The sequence below is a fragment of the Nanorana parkeri genome, unplaced genomic scaffold (genome assembly GCF_000935625.1).
Source record: "Nanorana parkeri isolate BGI_ZX_2015 unplaced genomic scaffold, ASM93562v1 scaffold7, whole genome shotgun sequence".
NCBI classification, from domain to species: domain Eukaryota; kingdom Metazoa; phylum Chordata; class Amphibia; order Anura; family Dicroglossidae; genus Nanorana; species Nanorana parkeri.
Window position 1 is genome coordinate 4738672 of NW_017306275.1, and position 21250 is coordinate 4759921.

The 21250-nt window shown below is 41.5% G+C and overlaps 1 protein-coding gene across 2 annotated transcripts in view; it reads left to right on the top strand.

Moving 5' to 3' along the window:
- The first annotated feature begins 484 nt into the window (after positions 1 to 484).
- The window catches only part of RALBP1 (ralA binding protein 1), a 33118-nt gene continuing 12352 nt past the window's right edge, over positions 485 to 21250 (top strand). For both annotated transcript variants that reach the window (XM_018553951.1, XM_018553958.1), the window contains exons 1-3: positions 485 to 579; positions 14649 to 14953; positions 19806 to 20249. In XM_018553951.1, coding sequence (XP_018409453.1) covers positions 14710 to 14953; positions 19806 to 20249 — 688 coding nt within the window. In that variant the 5' untranslated portion in view covers positions 485 to 579; positions 14649 to 14709. The remainder of the gene's footprint in view (positions 580 to 14648; positions 14954 to 19805; positions 20250 to 21250) is intronic.

Below are 21250 nucleotides of genomic sequence, written 5' to 3' on the forward strand. Positions count from 1 at the left end.
ATTTAACCCTTGCAGTGTAGCGACTTCAGCTTTGACTACAAACATCAATTAGTTGACAGAAAAAGGAAACAAAGGAACGGTTATCAAAATGTTGTACATTTTGAGCCTATGTGCTGCCAATATGCCAAACAAAGATAAAGATACATGACATATAAGTTCCCATGTAAACAGTACATAAGTAATTGCTACGGCTGGCAGAACGCCAGCCACAAGATGGCAGCCCTAACTCTTCTGCGCTATCAATACACAACATGCACTCTATGCGAGGTCCTATCACACTCCGATCACTAGAGCGCTAATCACAGATGACATTTTGGTCTTCATCACGTGTTTCACTTATTAGACTCAAGCCGCACAATTCACAGTACACAGACTCCGGAAAAATGGCCGCCAGCCAAGTCAGCCGTCCAGCCGTACTGCAGACACTCAGAGAGCAGCAGTCTTTTACCCTGTCAATGTCTTGTAGTAAGTGCTGTGAGAGCCGCTGGACAATACGCTGCTTCCTGCCTCATACTGAGGACAGGAGGAAGAGGAAGAGAGGCTCATACTGGTAGTACGAGGTGGAGGGGGAGACCACAGGTAAGAGACAACTATGAGCTCTGCGCATTATACTACCTGTCACCCTTGTGACATTTTATAAATATATATGGCATGGCTTCATTTGTCAATGTCTTGTGCAGTTGTACTGTATACATGTCTGTACTGGTTATGGAAAAGCAGCATTATACCAGACTTAGGATGGGGCAGTGACATGAGAACAGGTTCATGTAACACACATTTATCTGTACCATATATATCTATATCTACACACAGTCTATTATGTTTACTGGCTTTCCTTGATTCCACAGCAGTGTCAGCTAATGCCTACTATTTAGTGCTTGTCACCTCCTAAAATAAGCTGTAATACTTTCCTTATACCGCCCTCTGGGGCCCTTCGCTTCAGTGCTGCAGAATGCGGACAGAGCCTTGCTGTCCTTGCATAGAATGCCCGGGGGATGGGGTGGAGGTGTTTGGGGTGTCAGCCACCCACTACAAGGGTATTTTTTAAATAAAAATCCCAGTGTTAATCTTTAATATCTACATTGCATTGGTAGCTGCTGCAGCAGCATGTCAGATAGAACCTGTCTCATGTCCTGGCTAGAGGACATCCAGTATCACCTAACCCCTTTCTCCCCAACTTGACTGTCCATGGCACTGCCCTTGCATTAATTGGATTTCAGTTGTTTCAATCATGGAGGCTCAGCATCGCACGTTGCTGTACCTAGAGTGGTCTGCGTGCAAATACATTGTGCCCAGCAGCACCCCGGCCTCCAGACTGACATCCAGTCACCTAGGCATTTTGATATTGGCATAACTCCTCCCAAGAGCCAGCCAGCTTCTTGCACCAGGGCTGAGGGCAGTTTAAAGGAGTACTGAGGTGCTGAGAGCTGTGATGTTTTCAGGAAGCTATGTACAGCACCCTGCTATCTCCTCCCACCAGCCATGATCTGCCTGAATTGCTTATAGAAGCACACAAATCCAGTAATGATGTTACTGGGACTACAGTACAATATGTGATGAAAACGGACTGGTTTAATTTCCAAATTTCATTAGCATGTTGATGTGTCGAGGAGGGAGGAACCAGAGAGGGCAAAATAGAAGCAGGGTAAACTTCAGCGTTAAAGGAGAACTATGGGGTCAGGGCTTTTCCCCTAGTTCTCCTTAGTGTAACGGGAGGACACAAACTAGCGTCCTCCCGTTACCCTAAGCTCAGTATACCGCGAGCTACAGCTCGCGGTATACTGAGACGCCGCAGCCGGAGCGGATCCCGACATCGATGTCGAGATCCGCCCAGCTGCATGACTGACAGCTGGCTCTGCCTGTCTAGAGGCAGAGCCAGCGGTACCCGCCCCCTCCCCCGTCCGTTCCGCCAGTCAGCGCTGGCGGATCCGAGGGGGGAATCCAGCCCCTCCCTCTGCCGTGACAGGATCGAGAAGTGAGCAAACACCGGCATGTGTTCGCTCACCTCCCGATCTACTGAGCCCACCTGTGACAGTCTCATTGTCACAGGTCGGCTAGAACTATGAGGTGAGTGAAAAGCACTCACCTCATAGTTCTCCTTTAAGCAAAATTGTGTGTAATGGGCATAGCACAGGTTTGCGTTAAGGAAATGTGGTAATATTGTGGCCAGCTTTTTTTTCCTGAGGTTTATTTGTTGTAATTGTCCATTGAAAACACTTGCAGAAATATCATGAGTTAGACCATGTTATCTACATTATTCGGGTTTCCAAACTGCTGTGGCTTTGAACCTTTATACATTTTGGCCAGGGAAAGCTGTAAAAGTTGTTTTTGTTTAAGCTGTCAGGGAGGTTTGTTTTATAAAGAATGGCTAGGTCTTATCAAACATGTCTGGGGCTGCAACCAACTAATCAATCTATAATGGGAATAGTTATCGATGCTGGGAGGAGGGCACAGCAAGCAGAGAGCAGGTGCAATAGCCATCCTGCTATTGCAACTTGAAATGACCAATAACAGGCTGGATATTGCACCAGCCCGCTACCTGCTGTATTTTCATTCAGCTGGCGTCTGCAGAATCTTGCCGCTGGCAGCTGTTATCCCTGGCTGAAGCTATTCAAGCGCCATGTGCTTACGATATAATTATTCAAAAGTAAAAAAATTATAAAAGGAGGGGAAAAGTCATTTTTGGTTTTGGCCTGACAAATTCTGCAGCTGGAGGTGCGTTGCAGTGCCATTCATTTCAATGGCACCAGAAACGCACCTCCCACCCACAGTGTGATTGCCCGCACTGGAACACATGGTACTGCAATGCAGTGCGTTCCAGTGCAGTGCGATTGTAAAAAAATGTGCATGCAGTTTTCTTCTGAAGTAAACGTTGTAACACTGCATTGTGTATTTTATTTTAAATTAAGGATGGTATAAAAAATGTTTTTATCCGATTAATATCGAAAAAGAATCGGCCCACTAATTATGAAAATAATCTTTAGTTGTAGCCCTAAACATGTCGTAAGAGAACTGTATAAACTAATATCCTCATATTAGGTGTCAGACCATTCAATGAGGCTCCCACTGAATTCTGTACTTAGACATACCCCCGTTCCTGCATCTCACAGTTTAATGCTAGCTTTGTTTAGCTAAATAATCTGTCCAGATCTTCTCAACCAGGTTCCCATCTACAATGACCACCAGTGTAAGTCAGGGATGGTCAAATCCCAGGAGCCAGGTAGCCAATGCTCCTTAACAAATTACATCTGTGGCCTAAATTTAGAGGGTTTTTTTCCAGTTGTTGTCAATGGAGCTGGCTGCTGCTGGCTCCTGGATTGGACAGACTGGCTCCTGAATTCCATATTAATTTGTCCATCCCTGATCACCGATGTAAAGGGGCTTTTCGCTACGGATCCCCCGTGTAAAGGGGCTTTTCGCTACGGATCCCCCGACCCCCTATTGATTCCATGATTGCTGTATGGAGCAGGAGAGTGTTGTAAAACACTCTGGCTGTCAAATATTGTAATTATGCCATTTTCTTTTAAACATTAGAGACATTGTATTTCTTTCTTATTTTAAATGTTCTCCAACTTACTGATCATGTTAATGTACAGTGACACAGATATAATAGTTTTTTTTGAAGGGGTTTCCTGAGACCTCCAAATTATTCCAAGGATTCCTCGGGGATAAATAAGTTAAAGTGACATTAAAGTCAAAAAATGTTTTCCCTCCCCCCATGTTAATGTCAGCACTTACCTTAAATGATGTCTCTTATTCCGATCTTCTTCTTTCCTGATGTTTTCATCTGTCCCTCCAGCGGTGCGGCGGCTCTCCGACCCAGCGCTGACTCCTCTGTCCCTCCGATCCAGCGGTGTCTGCATGCGGGTGCACGCGGCCATAGCCTTACCTTGCGTCTCTGCTCCTCTCCCGGCCGCGAATCCGAACTGCGCATGCCCCAAGATCCTTTGCGGCCGCACGAGCAGTTCCTGATTCTCGGCGCGGGTGTGCGCAGCGATAACGAGGTAAGTTTAAACCGCTGTTAAAGCGTTTTGGTTTACAAAAAAACAACTTTTTGCATATATCTACTGCTTGCTAGCAGTTTAGAACCCCTTTTAAGGAAAGGCTGGCTTAGACTGTTGAAGAGTCAAAAGAGTCCTCATACCTGTCTGACCGGTGTGACTAATCTTACCTGCCACATCTGTGAGAATGTAGGATAAGGTATCATGTTTCTTATTTGGGTTTAGAGGGCAACTGTACTTTTAGGACATAACATATCCATCATAAAATATCCTCAAATCATCTCTGAATTTCCTGTCCTTCTGGAGGGTGGCTACTTTCTTTCCTCATGGTACCTGTGTGTGTTGTAAAGTTGCCACCACCCCAAGCTCACTCTTGTAATGGACTACAATCTCAATACAAATGAGTAAACTAAACATGATATTGTAGTCCATCACAGGAGTGAGCTTGGAGCAGTGGCTACTTCACAACACACACAGGGACCATGGAGAACAAAAGTAGCCACCCTCCAGAAGGAAGGACAGTGTCAGCACCAATTCAGAGATGATTTGAGGATCCACAGCCCAGTGATACACAAATAAGATACATTTTTGTTAATGGTTAAGGTACTTGAATGCATGTTTAAGATTTAGTGTTACTTTAAAATATATTTTTTGTCTGGATATTTAATGTCCTAAAAGTACTGTTGCCCTCTAAACCCAAATAAGAAACGGGATATCTTATCCTACATTCTCACAGATGTAGCTGTTAAGATTTGTCACAATTCTGTTCTGTCTTGTCACAAATCCTTTTTGCAATGTATTTAGAAGAGATTTCTGTGAGTGCTACACCAGCGGCTTTGGAATCATAGGTGGGTCACATGAGAACATTCCTTGCTTGGAATTTCATACCTGCAATCCAGGAAGATAACAAAAAGATCTAAAAAAAACAACTGCTCCGTGTTGGACAGGATCAGAGGTTTTCCTATTGACTTACAAATTCAGATGATGCAGTGATCCAAGTCTTGGTACGGAATTTTTATACAGGTACTTCATTTAAAAAAAAACAACAACTGAGTGCAAAACTCTTATCTAACCCAAATGTTATTTCTGTGATAAATGTAACTTGTGTAAATCATTTCATAAATGATTGTTCCAGTCTTATTTTGATTACATTTGTTTTGCTCTCTTTTTTTATAAAGAGATCCTGTCACTAGACTATTAGTTTCAATGACAATCATCTTGTAAGACTATATGTGCATTTATTGTGTTTTATGCATGTTAGTCACCTGTAGAAGTCTCCCTTATGCAGACATCCAAAAGCTCTGAGATTTCTGTTAGGGCTGCAACAACTAATCGACATAATCGATTATAATCGATTATTGAAAAAGTTGTCAACTTTTTCAATAATCGATTAATCGGCTTCCGATTGGTTGGCCCTGTTCACGGCTCCACACACGCTGCACGCCGCACCTCCTCCCCACCTCACGCTCGCCGCTGCCAGGCCCGCCCGCATCCACACCTCCTCCCGCCTCACGCTCAGTGCTCGCCCAAATCCACGATCGGCACAGGTGCGCGGGGAGAAGAAGTAAGGAGGAGCAGGCGTGAGGGAATGCCAATAGGCCCGATCTCAGAAACAAGTTGCTGGAAGACTGCTCAGGTAAGCCTGCACTTTCCCACACATGGTGCTCTATAATGTATTGCTGGGATTTGTATTCCTCTATACCTGATGGTACATTGTGATGTATATTAGATCAGCTATAGAGGAATACAAATCCCAGCAATACATTGTACACTGTATGTTTAATGTATTGCTGGGATTTGTTGTATTCCTTTGTAGCTGGTGGTATTCTGCATTGCGCTGTATGGAGGACTACAAATCAAGGAATAATATATTATACAGCGCAATGCGGAATACCACCAGCTATAGACGAGTACAACAAATCCCAGCAATAATACATTATACAGCGCAATGCAGAATACCACTAGCTATAGAGGACTACAACACCCAGCAATAGTACATTATACAGCACAATGCAGAATACTACCAGATATAATGTACTATTGCTGGGATTTGTTGTACTCCTCTATAGCTGGTGGTATTCTGCATTGTGCTGTATAATGTACTATTGCTGGGTTTTGTAGTCCTTAATAGGCGGTGCCATTCTACATTAATTGCTGTATAATTTTACACTTTTCATTTCACTATATTGCACACCACACTTTTTTTTTCCTTTTCTTTACTTCCACCGCTCCAAGCTTGCTCCTGTGATGGACTACAATCTCAATACAGACTAGTAGTCCATCACTGGAGCCATTTTTTTAAATGTATTTAATTTTTTTATCCGATTAACCGATTAATCGAACTTAATAATCGTCCAACTAATCGATTTTGAAAATAATCGTTAGCTGCAGCTCTAATTTCTGTGCTGCCATTTTGGATGTGATGTCAGCAGCCCCAGCACTAAAGCTGTCACTAAAGTCATACTCTGTAGTATTCCCCTTCTCTTCTCCGCTGGTAGCTACATAAAAGTTTTATGAGGAGTTAAGGGGAAAGGCAGAGGAGCTGGGCCTGCACACTAATTAGACATTGCAAGTGCATACAAATTATTTGTGGAAAGGTGAATGCATTCAGTAAGCATTTACATTTTCTCCTTTTTTCTTAGCATTTTTGTAGGTTGGTGACAGGGTCTTTTTACCAGTTTCAGGACCACTGTACAGAAACAAAAGGCGGTATCCAGACGCAGTTATAGCGAGATGAAGGCGGCTGCATCTTGGTACCGTTTTAAACTGCTGACGATGTCTGTTTACATGGAAGCGATCTGGCGGCTATAGAGCTGCATGATCTCTTGTATGCTGCTGGGGAGTATGCTCCCCCCTCCGCTTGCTATCCCAGGCTTGTCTGCTCCCTGTTAGAGCCTGGGACTGCTTGGCGGGTCTGCTCACTTCGATCAGAGGGAGATCAACGCACTTCCAGTGGCTGATCACCGATCACTGAACATGGAAGAGACGTGTATTGCATCACTTCCCGTTTCAGACTCTCATTTTTCCGGGTGCTGCAGCGGGAGAAGAAGCTGATGTAGCACGCTGAAGCTGATGTATCTCTGCTTCATCAGCTTCTTTGGGGTCCCAACGTGATATTAGGGATTTTCACCACAGTGTCATCTGGAATCTGATTACTTGCTGTTTTTTTTTAATAAATACCTTGCCATGGAGACAAAAATAAGCTCTGCAAGATGGAGATTTACCTTGTTATTGTTTAAGTTGTGAAAGCTGGAATACATAAATCTTAGCCATCATCTCAAACGATATTGTAAAGAAAAGTGTTGTATTTTCTTCATGTATATGACTTGACTACATGTTAGAACATTAACTGCCCTGACTCTGTCATTATCTGTTATCGCAGCTAAAAAGAAAATATTTGTGGTAAATACACGTACATCTTTTTGGTCAGACTTCAAAGGTTTACTCTGAAGTCAGATAACATCTCAGTAGCTATGTAGCAGCAATGTTTTTTTTTTTCCAAACACAAGACGTTTTTGTATTTGGAGTCTGTTGCCTGTAAAAATTCCTGAATTAACTGCTGCCTTTCAGAAGAAGATAATACGCTGTGCTGGGTCATGCTCATTTCATACATACCAAAAGCAGCAATAATATGTAAAACAGCTACCTGGAATCTGAAAGCCTAAAAATGAACCTTAAAAAGTAACCTTAAAAAGTAAAGCAAACCCAAATCATTCTGTATATAAAGCATAGCCATTGCTGAAGATTGGAAGAACACCGTTTTCTCTTTGAAAGATCCTCCAGATTACATTGCCAATCAGAATTTATCTCTCACTGCTCTAAAGCTGACCATAGACTGTTTTTTTTCGTGAACCTAAACCGTGAGCCAAAAAATATAACTGATTCCTTCATCCACACTAAGCAACGTGAATGGACGAATCTCACACTGGGCTATTGTATTTCCAAACATTGATGGCAGCCAATTGGCTGCTGTCACTGTTTGTCCAAAAATCTTCTGTCTCCAATCTATTTTCTGATCGAAGGGCGCCGACAGGGCCAACTACTGAACGGATTTAGGCCAGTTCATCACGAACCAGACAAATTCATACAGTATATGGCTTGCTTAAGCTCAGTAATCATAAAGCTCTGGAGCTGTCGCCTTGGACTTGGAATGTACTTCCGCGTCCCCACAGCTAATGCAGGTTGACGACCTGCATAAGACATGATATAGTCAGCGGTCCTTAGACTGCTGAAGCCAAGGAGAGAAGAGGCTAGGGGAAAAAGTTTAGCAGCCCGGAGGAAGACGGAATCAGGTGAGTATATCTGCTTTATTTGACTTCCCTAAACAATACAAGCCCTTAATCATTGCCGTGTGGAGGTAGCCCCACTGTAAGGGTGAGTGTTTGATTTTTTTTTTTAGGCCCCATTCACACCAGATACAATGCAAGGACATCTGAAAATGAATGGTTGTGAATGGGAACAGTACACACCAGTGCATTGCGCTCCCCTCCGCGAAAAATAAAGTAGAGCAGGCTCTTTATTTTTCCAGTTCAACCCAACAGACTGATGTGAACTGCTAACTCGTGTCAACGCAAGGCAAAACCAATAGCTTAGTGTAAAAATCAAACCAAATAAAACTGCAACGGAATGCAATGGATGTCTATGTACCTCCATTGACTCACATTTTTAGCTCCAATTCTGGTGTGAATGTCTCCTAAATGTTCTTCTTTAATGTTGTTTCCGAGTATAGTTTGAAAATATGAATATTGCTCTGGGTGACCATATTTGCTGATGCATAGACAGCTGATTTGAGTTTTACTGCTTCTCTGTCAGTTCAAATTTGGGTCTTATTGATACAAATGGACTCCCCATAAGACTAAAGCTGGCTATACACTAGTGTAGAAATAGTAAAACCAGTGGGGAATTTTTTTTGTTTTTCAGAACATTCGTTTGATCTTCTAGTACGGTAGCTAATGGGGTAAATTAACCATTGATTTCCACCATAGTGGCAAAAAAAATCCAAGGAGCAGGATGGAAAACTTTTCTAGAAATGACGACATTCTAACAGTGAATGTGTTTTTTGTTCAAGAAACTCCATTCATTTTAAAACCAAACGGAATTTGAAACAATATTCATCAAGCCCCCAATGGCATTATCGTATGTTCTGATGAGATTTTTCGCGTGGAAGTTCAAATGTCGCAGGCTGATGCCAAGTTGTACAATCGCTATATAAAGCACATTTTAGGTACTATAATATAATTACAAACTAGCTGCAGGAGGTGAATCAGGATAGTGCACTTAGCCTGTAAAGGGCAACTGACATTTTAAAATAATCTCTGCCCTTTGGTGGTCCCTCGTCATATCTACATGACCACAATAGCCCCTGGTCAGGTTGCTGCTGATGGCTGCACAGCCTTTGGAAACCTGTGTGTCAGCCATAGAAATCAGTATGCTGCTGGTCTACTTGCTCTGTGCAATTTATAATACTATAATGTCTCACTGTAGTTTTTTCTTTGGTTTTCTCTTGGTTAGAAGTCATTTCTCATGAGATATTACTAGAAATAAACTTGAACCAGCAAAGAAAAGGTTTTAGATTTCTATTCTTTTAATGCTGCTTAGCAGCTATGTAGTACAAAGGTCTCCTTGTAAATCCTGTAATGTATGCAGACACTCAGGGTCTGTATTGTAAGACTCTTCAGATGATTGCATTTGTTGTAGGTTTTATCATGTCATGAACCTAATGGCCTGTGCTCCTTTTATCCCGTGTTGTAGGGAATCTCATTTAGCTCTGGGAAATGAATGTCCAGGTCCAAATGCAGTATGAATAAAACCTATCACTGACATGCAGCCGCATATGAAATATGTATAAATAGTCACTGCATAGATCAAAATAGGTGGTGTACTTTTCCTACGTTGTCTTTACCTAAAGAGATATTAAGGTCAAAACGTTCTAAGCTATCCCAAATGCTGATTCAATCACTTGATGCTGCTTATTGATGTTTAAACATTTTAGTTTCCTTTAGAATCAGCTGGTCCCCTGAGCACTGGCCCTGATATCTTGTTTTAGTGTGCAGAGTTCTATGGAGCCACCCTTGTGTGTGCTAGTAAGCTGCGTGTGTCTAAATAAAATCTGCTGCTTGCCACGTTACAAAACTTGAGCCCACTAACCATATATGACAGTCCTGTGTGTGAAGCCACTACAAGTGTAGTTCCCTCACACACGGTCAGTCCCAGATAAACACAGCAGGACTTATGGGAGCCGCCTAGACCAGAGGCAGAGGTAAAGAGGAATGTGCGGGCAAGGAGAAACCTGCGGGCAATGAGGGAGGTGCTGGGTCCTCGGAAGGCGGCCGGCTAAATTGCCACTCCAAGTTTTTTTTTGCCTCTCTGCAGGCTAAAGAAAAAAACCCTGCTTACCATGGTACAAAGCTCAGGACTGGCAGGCCTAATAAATTCTTGTGGTGAACTGTTTCTGGGCCGCGGGCCTTGTAATTGACATATGTGTAAAAGGACAGCTGCTGGAGACCGCTCAGGAAGTTCAGGGGAGTTGAGAGAGTTGGAGCCAGCAATTTAGAAACATGATGACTGTAAAGGTGCCCATACACCTTACGACCATCGCAAGACTTTTGTCTTGCGATGGTCATAAGCTTATTAAAAGCTCGTACGATCTGCCCATCTTGGACAGGCAGATCGTACTTGCGATCATAGAAAGCCGGCCCCGCGCAGGGGCGGGCTTCTGATGACCGCAATGCTGAACAGGCACTGTGCGCATGCGCACACCGGCCCGTTCCGCAGTTGTCGAACGAGCAAGCTAGAAACCCGCCGAGAATCGTAAGATTCTCAGCGAGTTTTCTAGCCTGCTGGTTCGACAAAAGACGTGCGACCGCACAGTAAAAACGGTTGCACGCCTTCCATACACATTGCGATTATCATACGATCGCGGGATTTCCCGCGATTCTCGTACGATAATCGCAAGGTGTATGGGCAGCTTTAAGCTGGCCATACAGTATACGAATTTCAGCTGGTTCTTGATGAACAATCCCACGATCAGCTAATTGAAGGAACCGGTGGTAAAATTCTCGTATAAACGGAGTTAGCAACCCACGAGCTGCCGGCTCTGATTATTCTGACAGTGGCCAGCAGCTGCCGTCACAATACAGTGGAAACAACAAGAGCTTCCTCAATCAACGCCCTTAGTCATTGAGGAAGGAATCTGTTATCATTTCTTAATTCAGCCCACTGGTTGAACAAAGAAAATATTATAGTGTATGGCCAGCTTTAGTGCTTCAGCAAAAATGTAAAGCAATACTTTGCTGGGCAATGTATATTTGATCGGGATTCATTATTGAAAAATGTTTGAGAGTTTAATACTACTTTAAATATGTTTTTCTAATTGGAGCCCAAAGAGTATTCTCTAGCAAGGGAAATGTGAGGTAGACAACAACTAAAACAATTAGGTATTAACGTATTAGGGATGTCCTCTAGTTGTAGGGTTATCCTCCATTAAGACAAAATGGGTTTATAGGACTCTTTTGCTTTACTTCCTCATACAGTATATTATGGATGCAAAGGCAGCACTGCAGAGGCAACTAGATACTGCTCAAGCAACATACATGCACCCTGGAGCATTTTAGCTTATTATAAGCAACTTGCAAGCCAATCAAATTCTGCTCAAAGCAAAAAGCACACCACGTTTGATCTGAGTCTGCTGCTTGTGTACACAAACACTATCTCATTGTGGTATCTATTGAAGTCAGTCACGTAAGAACAGAACGTGAAAGATTTGTGTACAGAACTCCAGCTCATTATGATGAATTCTGCTGTGTTGTCGTTCAGGCTTTGCCATTTAGCAGTGTTAAAGGAGAACTATGAGGTGAGTGAAAATCACTCATCGTCATAGTTGGAGCCGACGTGTGACAATAAAACTGTCACATGTCGGCTCAATAGATCGGGAAGTGAGCGAACACACTGTCGCTCGCTCACTTCTCGATCATCTCCCTGCAAAGAGCGGGGACTGTCAGTCACGGCTCCCTGCAGGGATTCACCCGCTTTGATCCTGCAGCGCACTGGAGGAACGGATGGGGGAGGGGGCAGGTACAGCTGGCTCTGCTTCTAATCACCGCTCTCTGCAGAGAGATGATTGGGACGTGAGCAAGCGACGGTATGTGTTCGCTCCCTTCACAATCCATCCAGTTTTAATGTCACACATTGGCTCTAACTAACTATGAGGATGAGTGTAAAGTCTTCTTTAAGCAGCCCCATTCTTTTCAGCTGGTGTTCAATGCTGATATTTGCTAAAAGGGAATCTATTCTTGCTTTCAATAAACTATTTACGTTTTTATTTTGTTAAGTTAAAGGAGATTTTACAGTCTTGTACAATTTGAATTACAATATGCCTCCAGCCAGAAAAGGAATGACAGCTAGTATTATTGTATCTTGTTCACATGTACACTGGCAAAATAAAAGTTGGCTTCCTAGGGGTAACCCTTCCACTTTTCCCATTTGACCATTTGTAAACATACTCCAGTAATATTTGGCACCTTCTGTATTTATGGTTGGTTTGTCAGGTTGCCATAGTTTAGGCAGACTTAATACTCCCTCTTCCTGCCACCTACTGGAACGGCTGATACTTGTTATGGGCCTTATGCTTGAAGAGACAGAAAATATCTGCCATTAAAGTAGACCTTCGCCCCCTTTGACTAAAAATCACAGCTGAATGCTGATATGAAATCATCTTACATTGATTAGTATTTAATTACAATTTCTTTTTTACTACTTCCTGGTCCTCTTTGGCACAAATGATGTAATCGTGCCCAAGCGTTGCATCCTGGGAAGGTTATATCAGCAGAGCATTGCTGAGAAATCGCATCTGTAATGAGATATCAGGGAAAGGCATTTTCCTCCTTTAAAAATGATGTGCATGGTCACATGTGCCAGAGTTCCAGGAAGTAAAGGGAGATCTAGTAACCTGCCCTTAGTTAAAATGGCCACTGTGAGAAGACTGGGGAGGAAAAGCAAAATAAGGAATGCAAAGAATAAAACACAGGCAGCTATCTATAAGTTTCTGTTTGCCAATACAAAACATCTCTAAGGGTGCCTTTTGTTGATATTTTGAAGATATAGGTAAATCTTCTCTTTAAGCAGATGAACAGTAAAAGGAAGCAGCCAATTGGTTACAATGGGATAAACACACTTCTTCTGTCAGCTTACATTATAGATGAAGCCCAGGGTGCTGTGTAGGTGGTGGAACCCTCTTCATGTGAATGATCACCTGGGGTTGGTGGAAAAGCCTTTGATGTGGCTTTCCATGAACTGGGAAGTGGGAATAAGTTTAAAGCTGGTTTCTCATTAAACATTTGATTGACAGTTGATGCACTTTGCATTGCAGATTGTATTCATCTGCAGAGGTAATGTTCTGGAGTTGTACCGTTTTTCACTTTAAATCTCTCTTCTGTGATCAGGAAATTAGCATCATCACTATTATCTTCAGCAACAATTTCTATTCACTCTTCTTTAGCTGTATTTGAATGACACAAACAAATATGTAGCTGACACAAACAATATCACATGTAGCTGATTCCCAATGCCTGAGCTATTGATGTTAGCATTGTATTATATTTTTCAAGGACACTTGGAAAACTATGTGCGTTTTTTTTTTTTTTTTTTAAACATAGACCTTGTCGCACTATATTGTGGCATTTGTGTAAAACTTGGTTATCATTTTTCACATTTTGTTCAGTAAATGTCAGCTTGTGATCGCCATGTGGCAGGTGGTGGTGAGTCTTCCAAAATATGACAAATATGGCAGTCAAAATGTTTTTTTCTTTTAATATGCAAAATATTATAAGGCATCCTTGTGGTCTAAATAGCTTGTTTTGGCCAATTCCTAATTACGGAATTTTTCAGGTTCTGAAATTTAAAGCGGACCTTTACACTCAAAAATCAAATTCTTCCAATGCACCCCTCTATGTATGATGATTAATAATAACATAGACATGTCAGGTGTAAAATGCTGCGAAATTGAATACTTACACTTGCAGAGCATTCACTTCCTGCTTTGAAAGTGCAAATGATTTCAGTTTGCCAAAGCAATGCACACTGGGATTGCCTTGTCACCAGCAGAGCATTGCTGGGAAACCTCATCTGTTATCTAATGAAATCTCAGGGAAAGGCACTTTCCTCAACTGAGATGATGTGTATGGTCACATGTCCTGGTCACATGTGCCAGAAATCGGAAGTAATAGAAGATTTAGTAATCTGCCCTTAGTAAACATGGCCACTGTCCGAAGACTGGGGAAGAAAAGAGAAATAAGGTATGCAAAGAATACAAAGCCGGCAATTATCTAGAAGTATGTGTGTGTAGATTGTTAGTACTAAACATTGCTAAAGGTGTGTTTGTTGTTATTTTAAAGATATGGGTAAAGGTCCGCTTTAATGAGAAGCAGCTGAGATCAGCATCAGAGGTAACCAGGAGCCACTTGTCATTCCTGAGCCGCTGTTTGGTTGCCTGTTTGCTGAAGCATAGTAACCAGTCATTTTCTACATAACTTCTCCAGGACAGTTAACAAAATGAGCCCTCTTAGTGGTGTGTGGGTGATAGAAACCTTTCATAGAATAACAATACAACAAATCATTTCTGACATATCCTTTTTCTTTTTCTCTTTCTAGGTGCCATGGACAGGTAACAGAGACCCTCGGTCAGTTCCTGGGGTAGACTGTCATCAACAGAATGACTGAGTGCTTTCTGCCTCCCACCAGTAGCCCCAGCGAACACCGCAGGGCAGAGCATGGCGTGGGATTGGCTCGTACACCTAGCTCTGAAGAAATTAGCCCGACTAAATTCCCAGGTCTATATCGCACTGGAGAGCCCTCGCCTCCCCATGACAACCTCCACGAGCCTCCTGACATAGTCTCTGATGATGAGAAGGATCATGGCAAGAAGAAAGGAAAGTTTAAGAAGAAGGAGAAAAGAAGTAAGTTCTAATCTATCTCTATCTTCCTATTACAATGACCACTGCAGCACTAATGGCCAGGGGATTCACATGCATTAAAAATATATTTCCACACAAAGCCAAATTTTTCTACTAAAGTAAATATATATATTTTTAGTCTTGGATAGAGAAGGGAAAGGATTATAACTTCTGTCAGGTATTAACTGCTGCCTCTGTCATTGTTGAGGACATTTCCCCTCACCTCTTGTCCTGGTGACACAACAAGATGTAAGAGAATCTCCAGAATACATGCAGAATACAATAACAACTTGGCACAGGTCCTAATACTTCACTACTCTGTCCAAGACTATAAACGTTTTGCCTGATGTTCTGGTTTAAGACACTGAATGATTTCCATTGGTCAGATAACAGCATGATAAAGTATAGAAAGAAAGTGAAATATGATGACATATTCCAATTTGATGCAGTGCAACGGCCGCTGTAGATATCCACTACAAAATGTATGTAAATCATATAAAGTGTCTATGAATTTAAAATGCATACTGCCCACCTAGTTCATTTGTGGTTGTACAAACTGATGTATCTGTTGTGCCCTAAAGAAGTAGCACACCAGAAGCTCAGACTTTTCTGATACAGAGTGTCTGCCACCAGCCCGCATGCTAAAATGGGCATTTATCTTCAGGAATTTGAATGCAGGTGAGCAATTCCAGTAAGAAATGTAACTCTGCAGTAAACATTGCCAAACTCCTTGCATAAAACCGACACCGAGATTGTGTTTATTTTTTTTTCTCAACAAAAAGGGAATTACGCCTTTAAGCCTAAATGTATTTAATTATGCTACTTATAACATTTTGTACTCGCACTATGTAAAACAAAATATCATGGGATAACAGTATGAGTTGCTGCTACAGAAATATTGTAGAAATGTGCACAGCTAGTATGTTTGCAACACAAGTAGAAGAAACAACAATAAACTGGCATCTTTAGGGAAACCTCATATAAACAGATGGATAGAATGAGGCTGACCCCTCCCAAATGATGTGGCAATGTCCACCCACACTAAGCCATACATCACTCTCGTTCCTTTCTGTCAATGGCTTATAGTCATCCCTAGTGTTCTGAGGAAAACACCCGAGTCCAGACTGTGTTCTCTTTCTCCATTCTGCTACATATTCTTTATGTTTATGTGGGGGTTTGTTCTAGACATGGGAGAAGTGTGTTGTTTCTCTTCTTGTGACATGCTGTATGGAAATGCAAAGTTTCCTGCAGTAAACCGGATTTATAGCTGATGCCATAATCAGAGGTGCACACAGGGTGTAGTCTGTGTTTGAGGCTGCTTGCCCTTATTTTTAATGGCTGATTCATTACTGGGGAGGACAGCTCATAATACCTTTACGTATAACATCACTCACTTATTTAAAGGCTTGAAGTGACTAGCCTTTCTCTTTTATATGTTTGTTGTCTTTGCAGTGTATATTGCATTATGCCAGCCATATAGCCATGCTAGTCATCAGCCTTTCTTGAGTCATGACCAGCACAGTTACTTGTCTCCAATGATTTGTTGGTCTTTAGGGGGCTAATTATAATATTCAATTTATTACACAATCTCTCCTGATTTTAAGGTAAAAATTACAGTTGGAAGATGCTGATGACTTGAAATGTTGCTTTGCCTGGCTGTTGCACTGGCATTCTTAGTTCAATTATTTGCATCACCAACCCTGAACAAGTATACATATCAGGAAAGTCTAAGAAAAGTCAGAAATCCTTATTTCCACATTTTGTTATTGACTCAAACTATTGAAGCAAGAGGGTCAATGTAAGAGCCAGACAGCTAGCATTTTTAGAAGTAGAGGTCAGCAATGGCAGCCTGTTTATGTTTCTCACATGATGGGTTTCTGCTAATGGTAACTGATTTGGCTGGTTGACAGGTTCTTGAGAACAGAGAGTGAGACCTTTAAAGTAATTTTCTCCGTAGCAGTTATGCTTTGAAAGAAAATTCTGTCCATCTTTGAAAATGTAGAATTTGATGGAGTTTTGGGTGTTGAAAAGTTGACTAAAGATACTTTTACTTTTTTCATGTTCAGTAATTTTTCATTAAGTTTTAAGAACAGAAAAAAAAAAATCAAGTACATGACCAGATCTAAACATATTTATATATAAACGAATGCACAGTGTATGACAACAGCACTGATTACACTGTAGTCCATAGAAAAAAATATTGCACATAAAGGTCTAGTCAGATGCAGGAACCTAGATTGGTACCTAATAAATGCAATGAATACTAGGGAGGAAGAGAAAATGAGGGAAAAGAAAGGGTAGGAGGAGAAAAGAGAGAGGAAGATTTTACCTTGGGTAGCCTGCAACACGATTGCGCAATTTACTCAAGATCAGAGAATGAGGATCAGAGGATGGTGGAAAAAAATGATGTATCCACGGCTCCCATATGTTTTTAAATTTGGCCATTTGTATCTGTTAGTATTGCCATCAGCTTTTCTTTAGAGAATGTCCAATGTAGTTTGACTTCAGCTATCGAGAGGGAGTTTGTTCTCCCGGCTTTTGCAATGGTTTGTTATGTAGCTGTGAAAACATGTCATAAGTTTAAACTGAAAGTCTGTCCAGTTGGAGATTGAGGAGTGCCTCATTCCGGTTTTTAGCTATGTTGCTGCCCATTTGGACAGGACATCCTAAAGACTTGCATCCACAAGTCCACCATATGTGCAGAAAGGCTTCCCTGACGAGGCAGCCATGGAAACAGTTCCCTGTGTGTCCAAGAACAGAGTGTTCAAGACGACTGGGCACTGTGTAACAACGATATGACTGTGTAATTGGCTTCTAAAGCTTGCACATTTTGTAAGCAGGATTTAGTGGTGCTCTAGATTTGGATCCATGGTTCAGGTCCAAAGGGGTATTGAGATCTGCCCTAAATTTTATGTATACTGTACTTGTGATTCAGTGACACAGGCCCACTGACAAGGGAACCATATTGCAAGGAGAATAGGGGTCATCTTTACATTTACATTCAAAGAGTGTCAAGGTTGCCCCATTAGGGGGTAAAAATTACTTTTTTGTGTATATTTGACAAACAAAATCCCAGTCCTTCCTTTTTTTTAATACAGTTTCCTATAAAGAGCTTCTTATTTTGGAATCCTATCGAGGGGAGAAGACACCTTGACTGATTCTGTCAATTTACACCTACAGAGGTGCAGATTGGTTGAGAAGGGCCTTATCCTCTTCGACTTGGTTACAGAAACTTACGTTCCCCTATCTGTTATGATGTGACAACAGTCTCCCAACTCCCTGTGTTGCCATCCTGTCACATGCATTGCCGGAAGAGACTACAGGCAGTTGCTCTGTCAACACACATTGCACAAGCATGGCCCACTGTCCAGAAAGCTGGTCCAGAACAATGATTTGCAGCCGATGCTGAGTGCATCAGCTGCAAATCATTGTGCAGGACCAGCTTTCTGGACAGTGGACCATGTATGTAGACAGGGAAGAGCCTAAACACAATGGAGGAGATCAGCAGCACTGTGGTAACAAAGGCAGAAAGAAGTTAAAAATAAAAAAACATGGCAACTGTTTATCATACCATGTAAACCAGTTAGGATTTGCATCTAGTTTACAGTCTCCTAATGTTTTCCACCAATTAGACTTGCACATTCCAACTGAATATTTAAACCATAAATCCCTAAAGATAATCTGCATGAAGAGGATTTTATTTTCTAAGCTTAAGAATAAAGTCTTTTAGTGAGATGTCATGATGTTTTCCACTTCTATTCCTCTGAGGGTTGGCTGTGTCTTAGGGTCTCTTATGTTTGGGGACCTGCCCCCGTTTAGTCCTATTTGCGGATCTATTCTTTATATTCAGCTGTTGTTTTACAAACATAATTTTGTATTCATTAATAATATTTCCAACAGTTACCAAAATCAGCATGACCCTGCTGTGTTCAGTACATGTCAGTGAGTCACCTGAATGCTGAAAGCTGTATTTTTAGCAGAGCATATCTGGGAATTGCATGCATTTATATGCCTGCCGGATTCATTTTCCATATCATGCTGGTATCCAAAGGTTCTGTGTTTTTAATCATTTGTATTCTGCCTGTTGGTAGCAGAATGCTATCATAATTGTTTATGGGCCCCAAAGCTGTACTCTGTGAGACAGAAACAATGCAAAATAAAGAACATCTTTTTTTTAAAATATCTTCCATTTTATTTGGCCACTGTAAAAAGCAAATCCCTTTTCCTTCATTTGTGATTATTCACTCGAAGGGATGTGTGGTGGTTTTGTACAAAATTTCTTTATATGGTCATATTTTAGAAAAATATATTTTATCAAGTCAGATAAATTTGAAATATAGCATATTAATATTTTTCTTACGGGTTTTCAGCCAGAAGGAGCCTTTTCATGTTTTAAAGCTTTTTTTGAGAGACACATGGGAACGGTCATTGCCAGTCGCCTTCTGCTTTGTCTGGCTGCGTTTTATATGCTTGTCCCAGGTAAGGGAAACATAACTTAAAACAAGAGGATGAACATGACAGGCAAGAAAGTTGCATTTGCAGAATGAAAAATAGCAATGGCAGCCTCCATGTCTCTCTCCTGAAAGGTTTCCTTGATTGAAAAAAAGCCAGTTTATATGTGTGGGGGAAAAAATATAAATATCTATATACTGTGTATGTATGTATGTATGTATGTATGTATGTATATATGTATGTATATATATATATATACATATACAGGGAGAGAGACTCCTTATTCATTTGAAAAAGTAATATAATAAAAATAAAAAAATGCCCCAAAAAACATTCTAGTCTTTGTGTGTGTGTGTAATCTTATATAACATTGTAACCATGTTCGCAATGTGCTCTGTTCCAGCGGAAGGTTATGCTGCCTTTCAGGAGGACAGTTCCGGTGATGAAGCAGAAAGCCCGTCCAAAATGAAGAGATCCAAGGGAATCCACGTATTTAAGAAACCTAGCTTTTCCAAGAAGAAAGAGAAAGACTTTAAAATAAAGGAAAAGCCTAAAGAAGAAAAGCACAAGGAAGACAAGCACAAAGAGAAGAAATCTAAGGATCTGACCGCCGCCGATGTGGTAAAACAGTGGAAGGAGAAAAAGAAAAAGAAGAAACCCACGGCAGAACCAGAGCTGCCTCCTGTAGATGTGCCCAGGCTGCGGCCAGTGTTTGGAATCCCACTAGCTAAAGCTGCAGAACGCACCATGATGTGTGATGGGATCCGACTACCGGGAGTGTTCCGAGAGTGCATTGATTTCATAGAGCAACATGGAATGAAATGTGAAGGCATCTATAGAGTGTCAGGTATGGTGAGCTAATGGCTTTACTTTATAGTGTCTTTCTACTGGGCCTTTGGCAGTGTTTTAAGAAGGAGTTGTTTGTGGTGCCCATAGCAGTCTGTTGTATTGGATTTGGGAGACGTAAAGGAGTACATTTGGCTATCATGGATAACAGCTGTGCCTCTTTCAGAAGCTTTTATGTAAGACCCACTGAGTTATGGACCATATTACTAGAAGATAGCGGTTTCTAGTAGATTATTTGCTCACTGGATAGATATTGTGACTTTTCTTTTTTATGTCATAGCCATGTTAATTAATGGTTTTTACTCCAGTTAGGGGCAGAACAGTGATTTGTAGTGGGGAGAGCCTGCAGCTGGAGTCTTTAAGAGATATAAGAAACCAGCCACGCCATTGAATTAGTACCATTGGCTTCCTTAAAGCAGACCTTCACCCTCCTTTTCCACTTCTAAAGAAAACAGCCCACATTTCCACCTTTTTCACATCAGGGGGTTGGCTGCAAGAACATTGAAGAGACAGCCAGCTCCCAATTAGGGCCGCACGCGACCCAGTGTGCAGGAACAGATCATAACATAACGCTGCTGGATTTGCTAGGTGTGTGAATAGTTTTATTGCAAATAACACAGCAAAAAGGTAAGAGGAGATTTAAAAGAAAATACTTAGAGGTGTAGTTCCCATTTAAACTAATTGCTGAGTGGGAGGGTCTGCCAACTATCATCACCGGATCAGTCCCCAAAGTTGTATTATGGGGACTGAAACAACAGCCCTGTTTGTTCACTATATATCTTAAAGTAGAACTGTGGTCATGATATGGACATTCAACTGTTTATATGTTCTTAAACAGTAAATAGGCTTTAAAACAAGCCCTGACTGACCTCTCTACCTGCAGATGATATGGAGAAATTCATCCTCAAAATTCTCTAATAGATCCAGTGAAGGCATTCTGCACTCTCCCCTATTTCTGTGCTCCTGCATTACATTGCAGATTATAAGGATGTAAAACTGCTG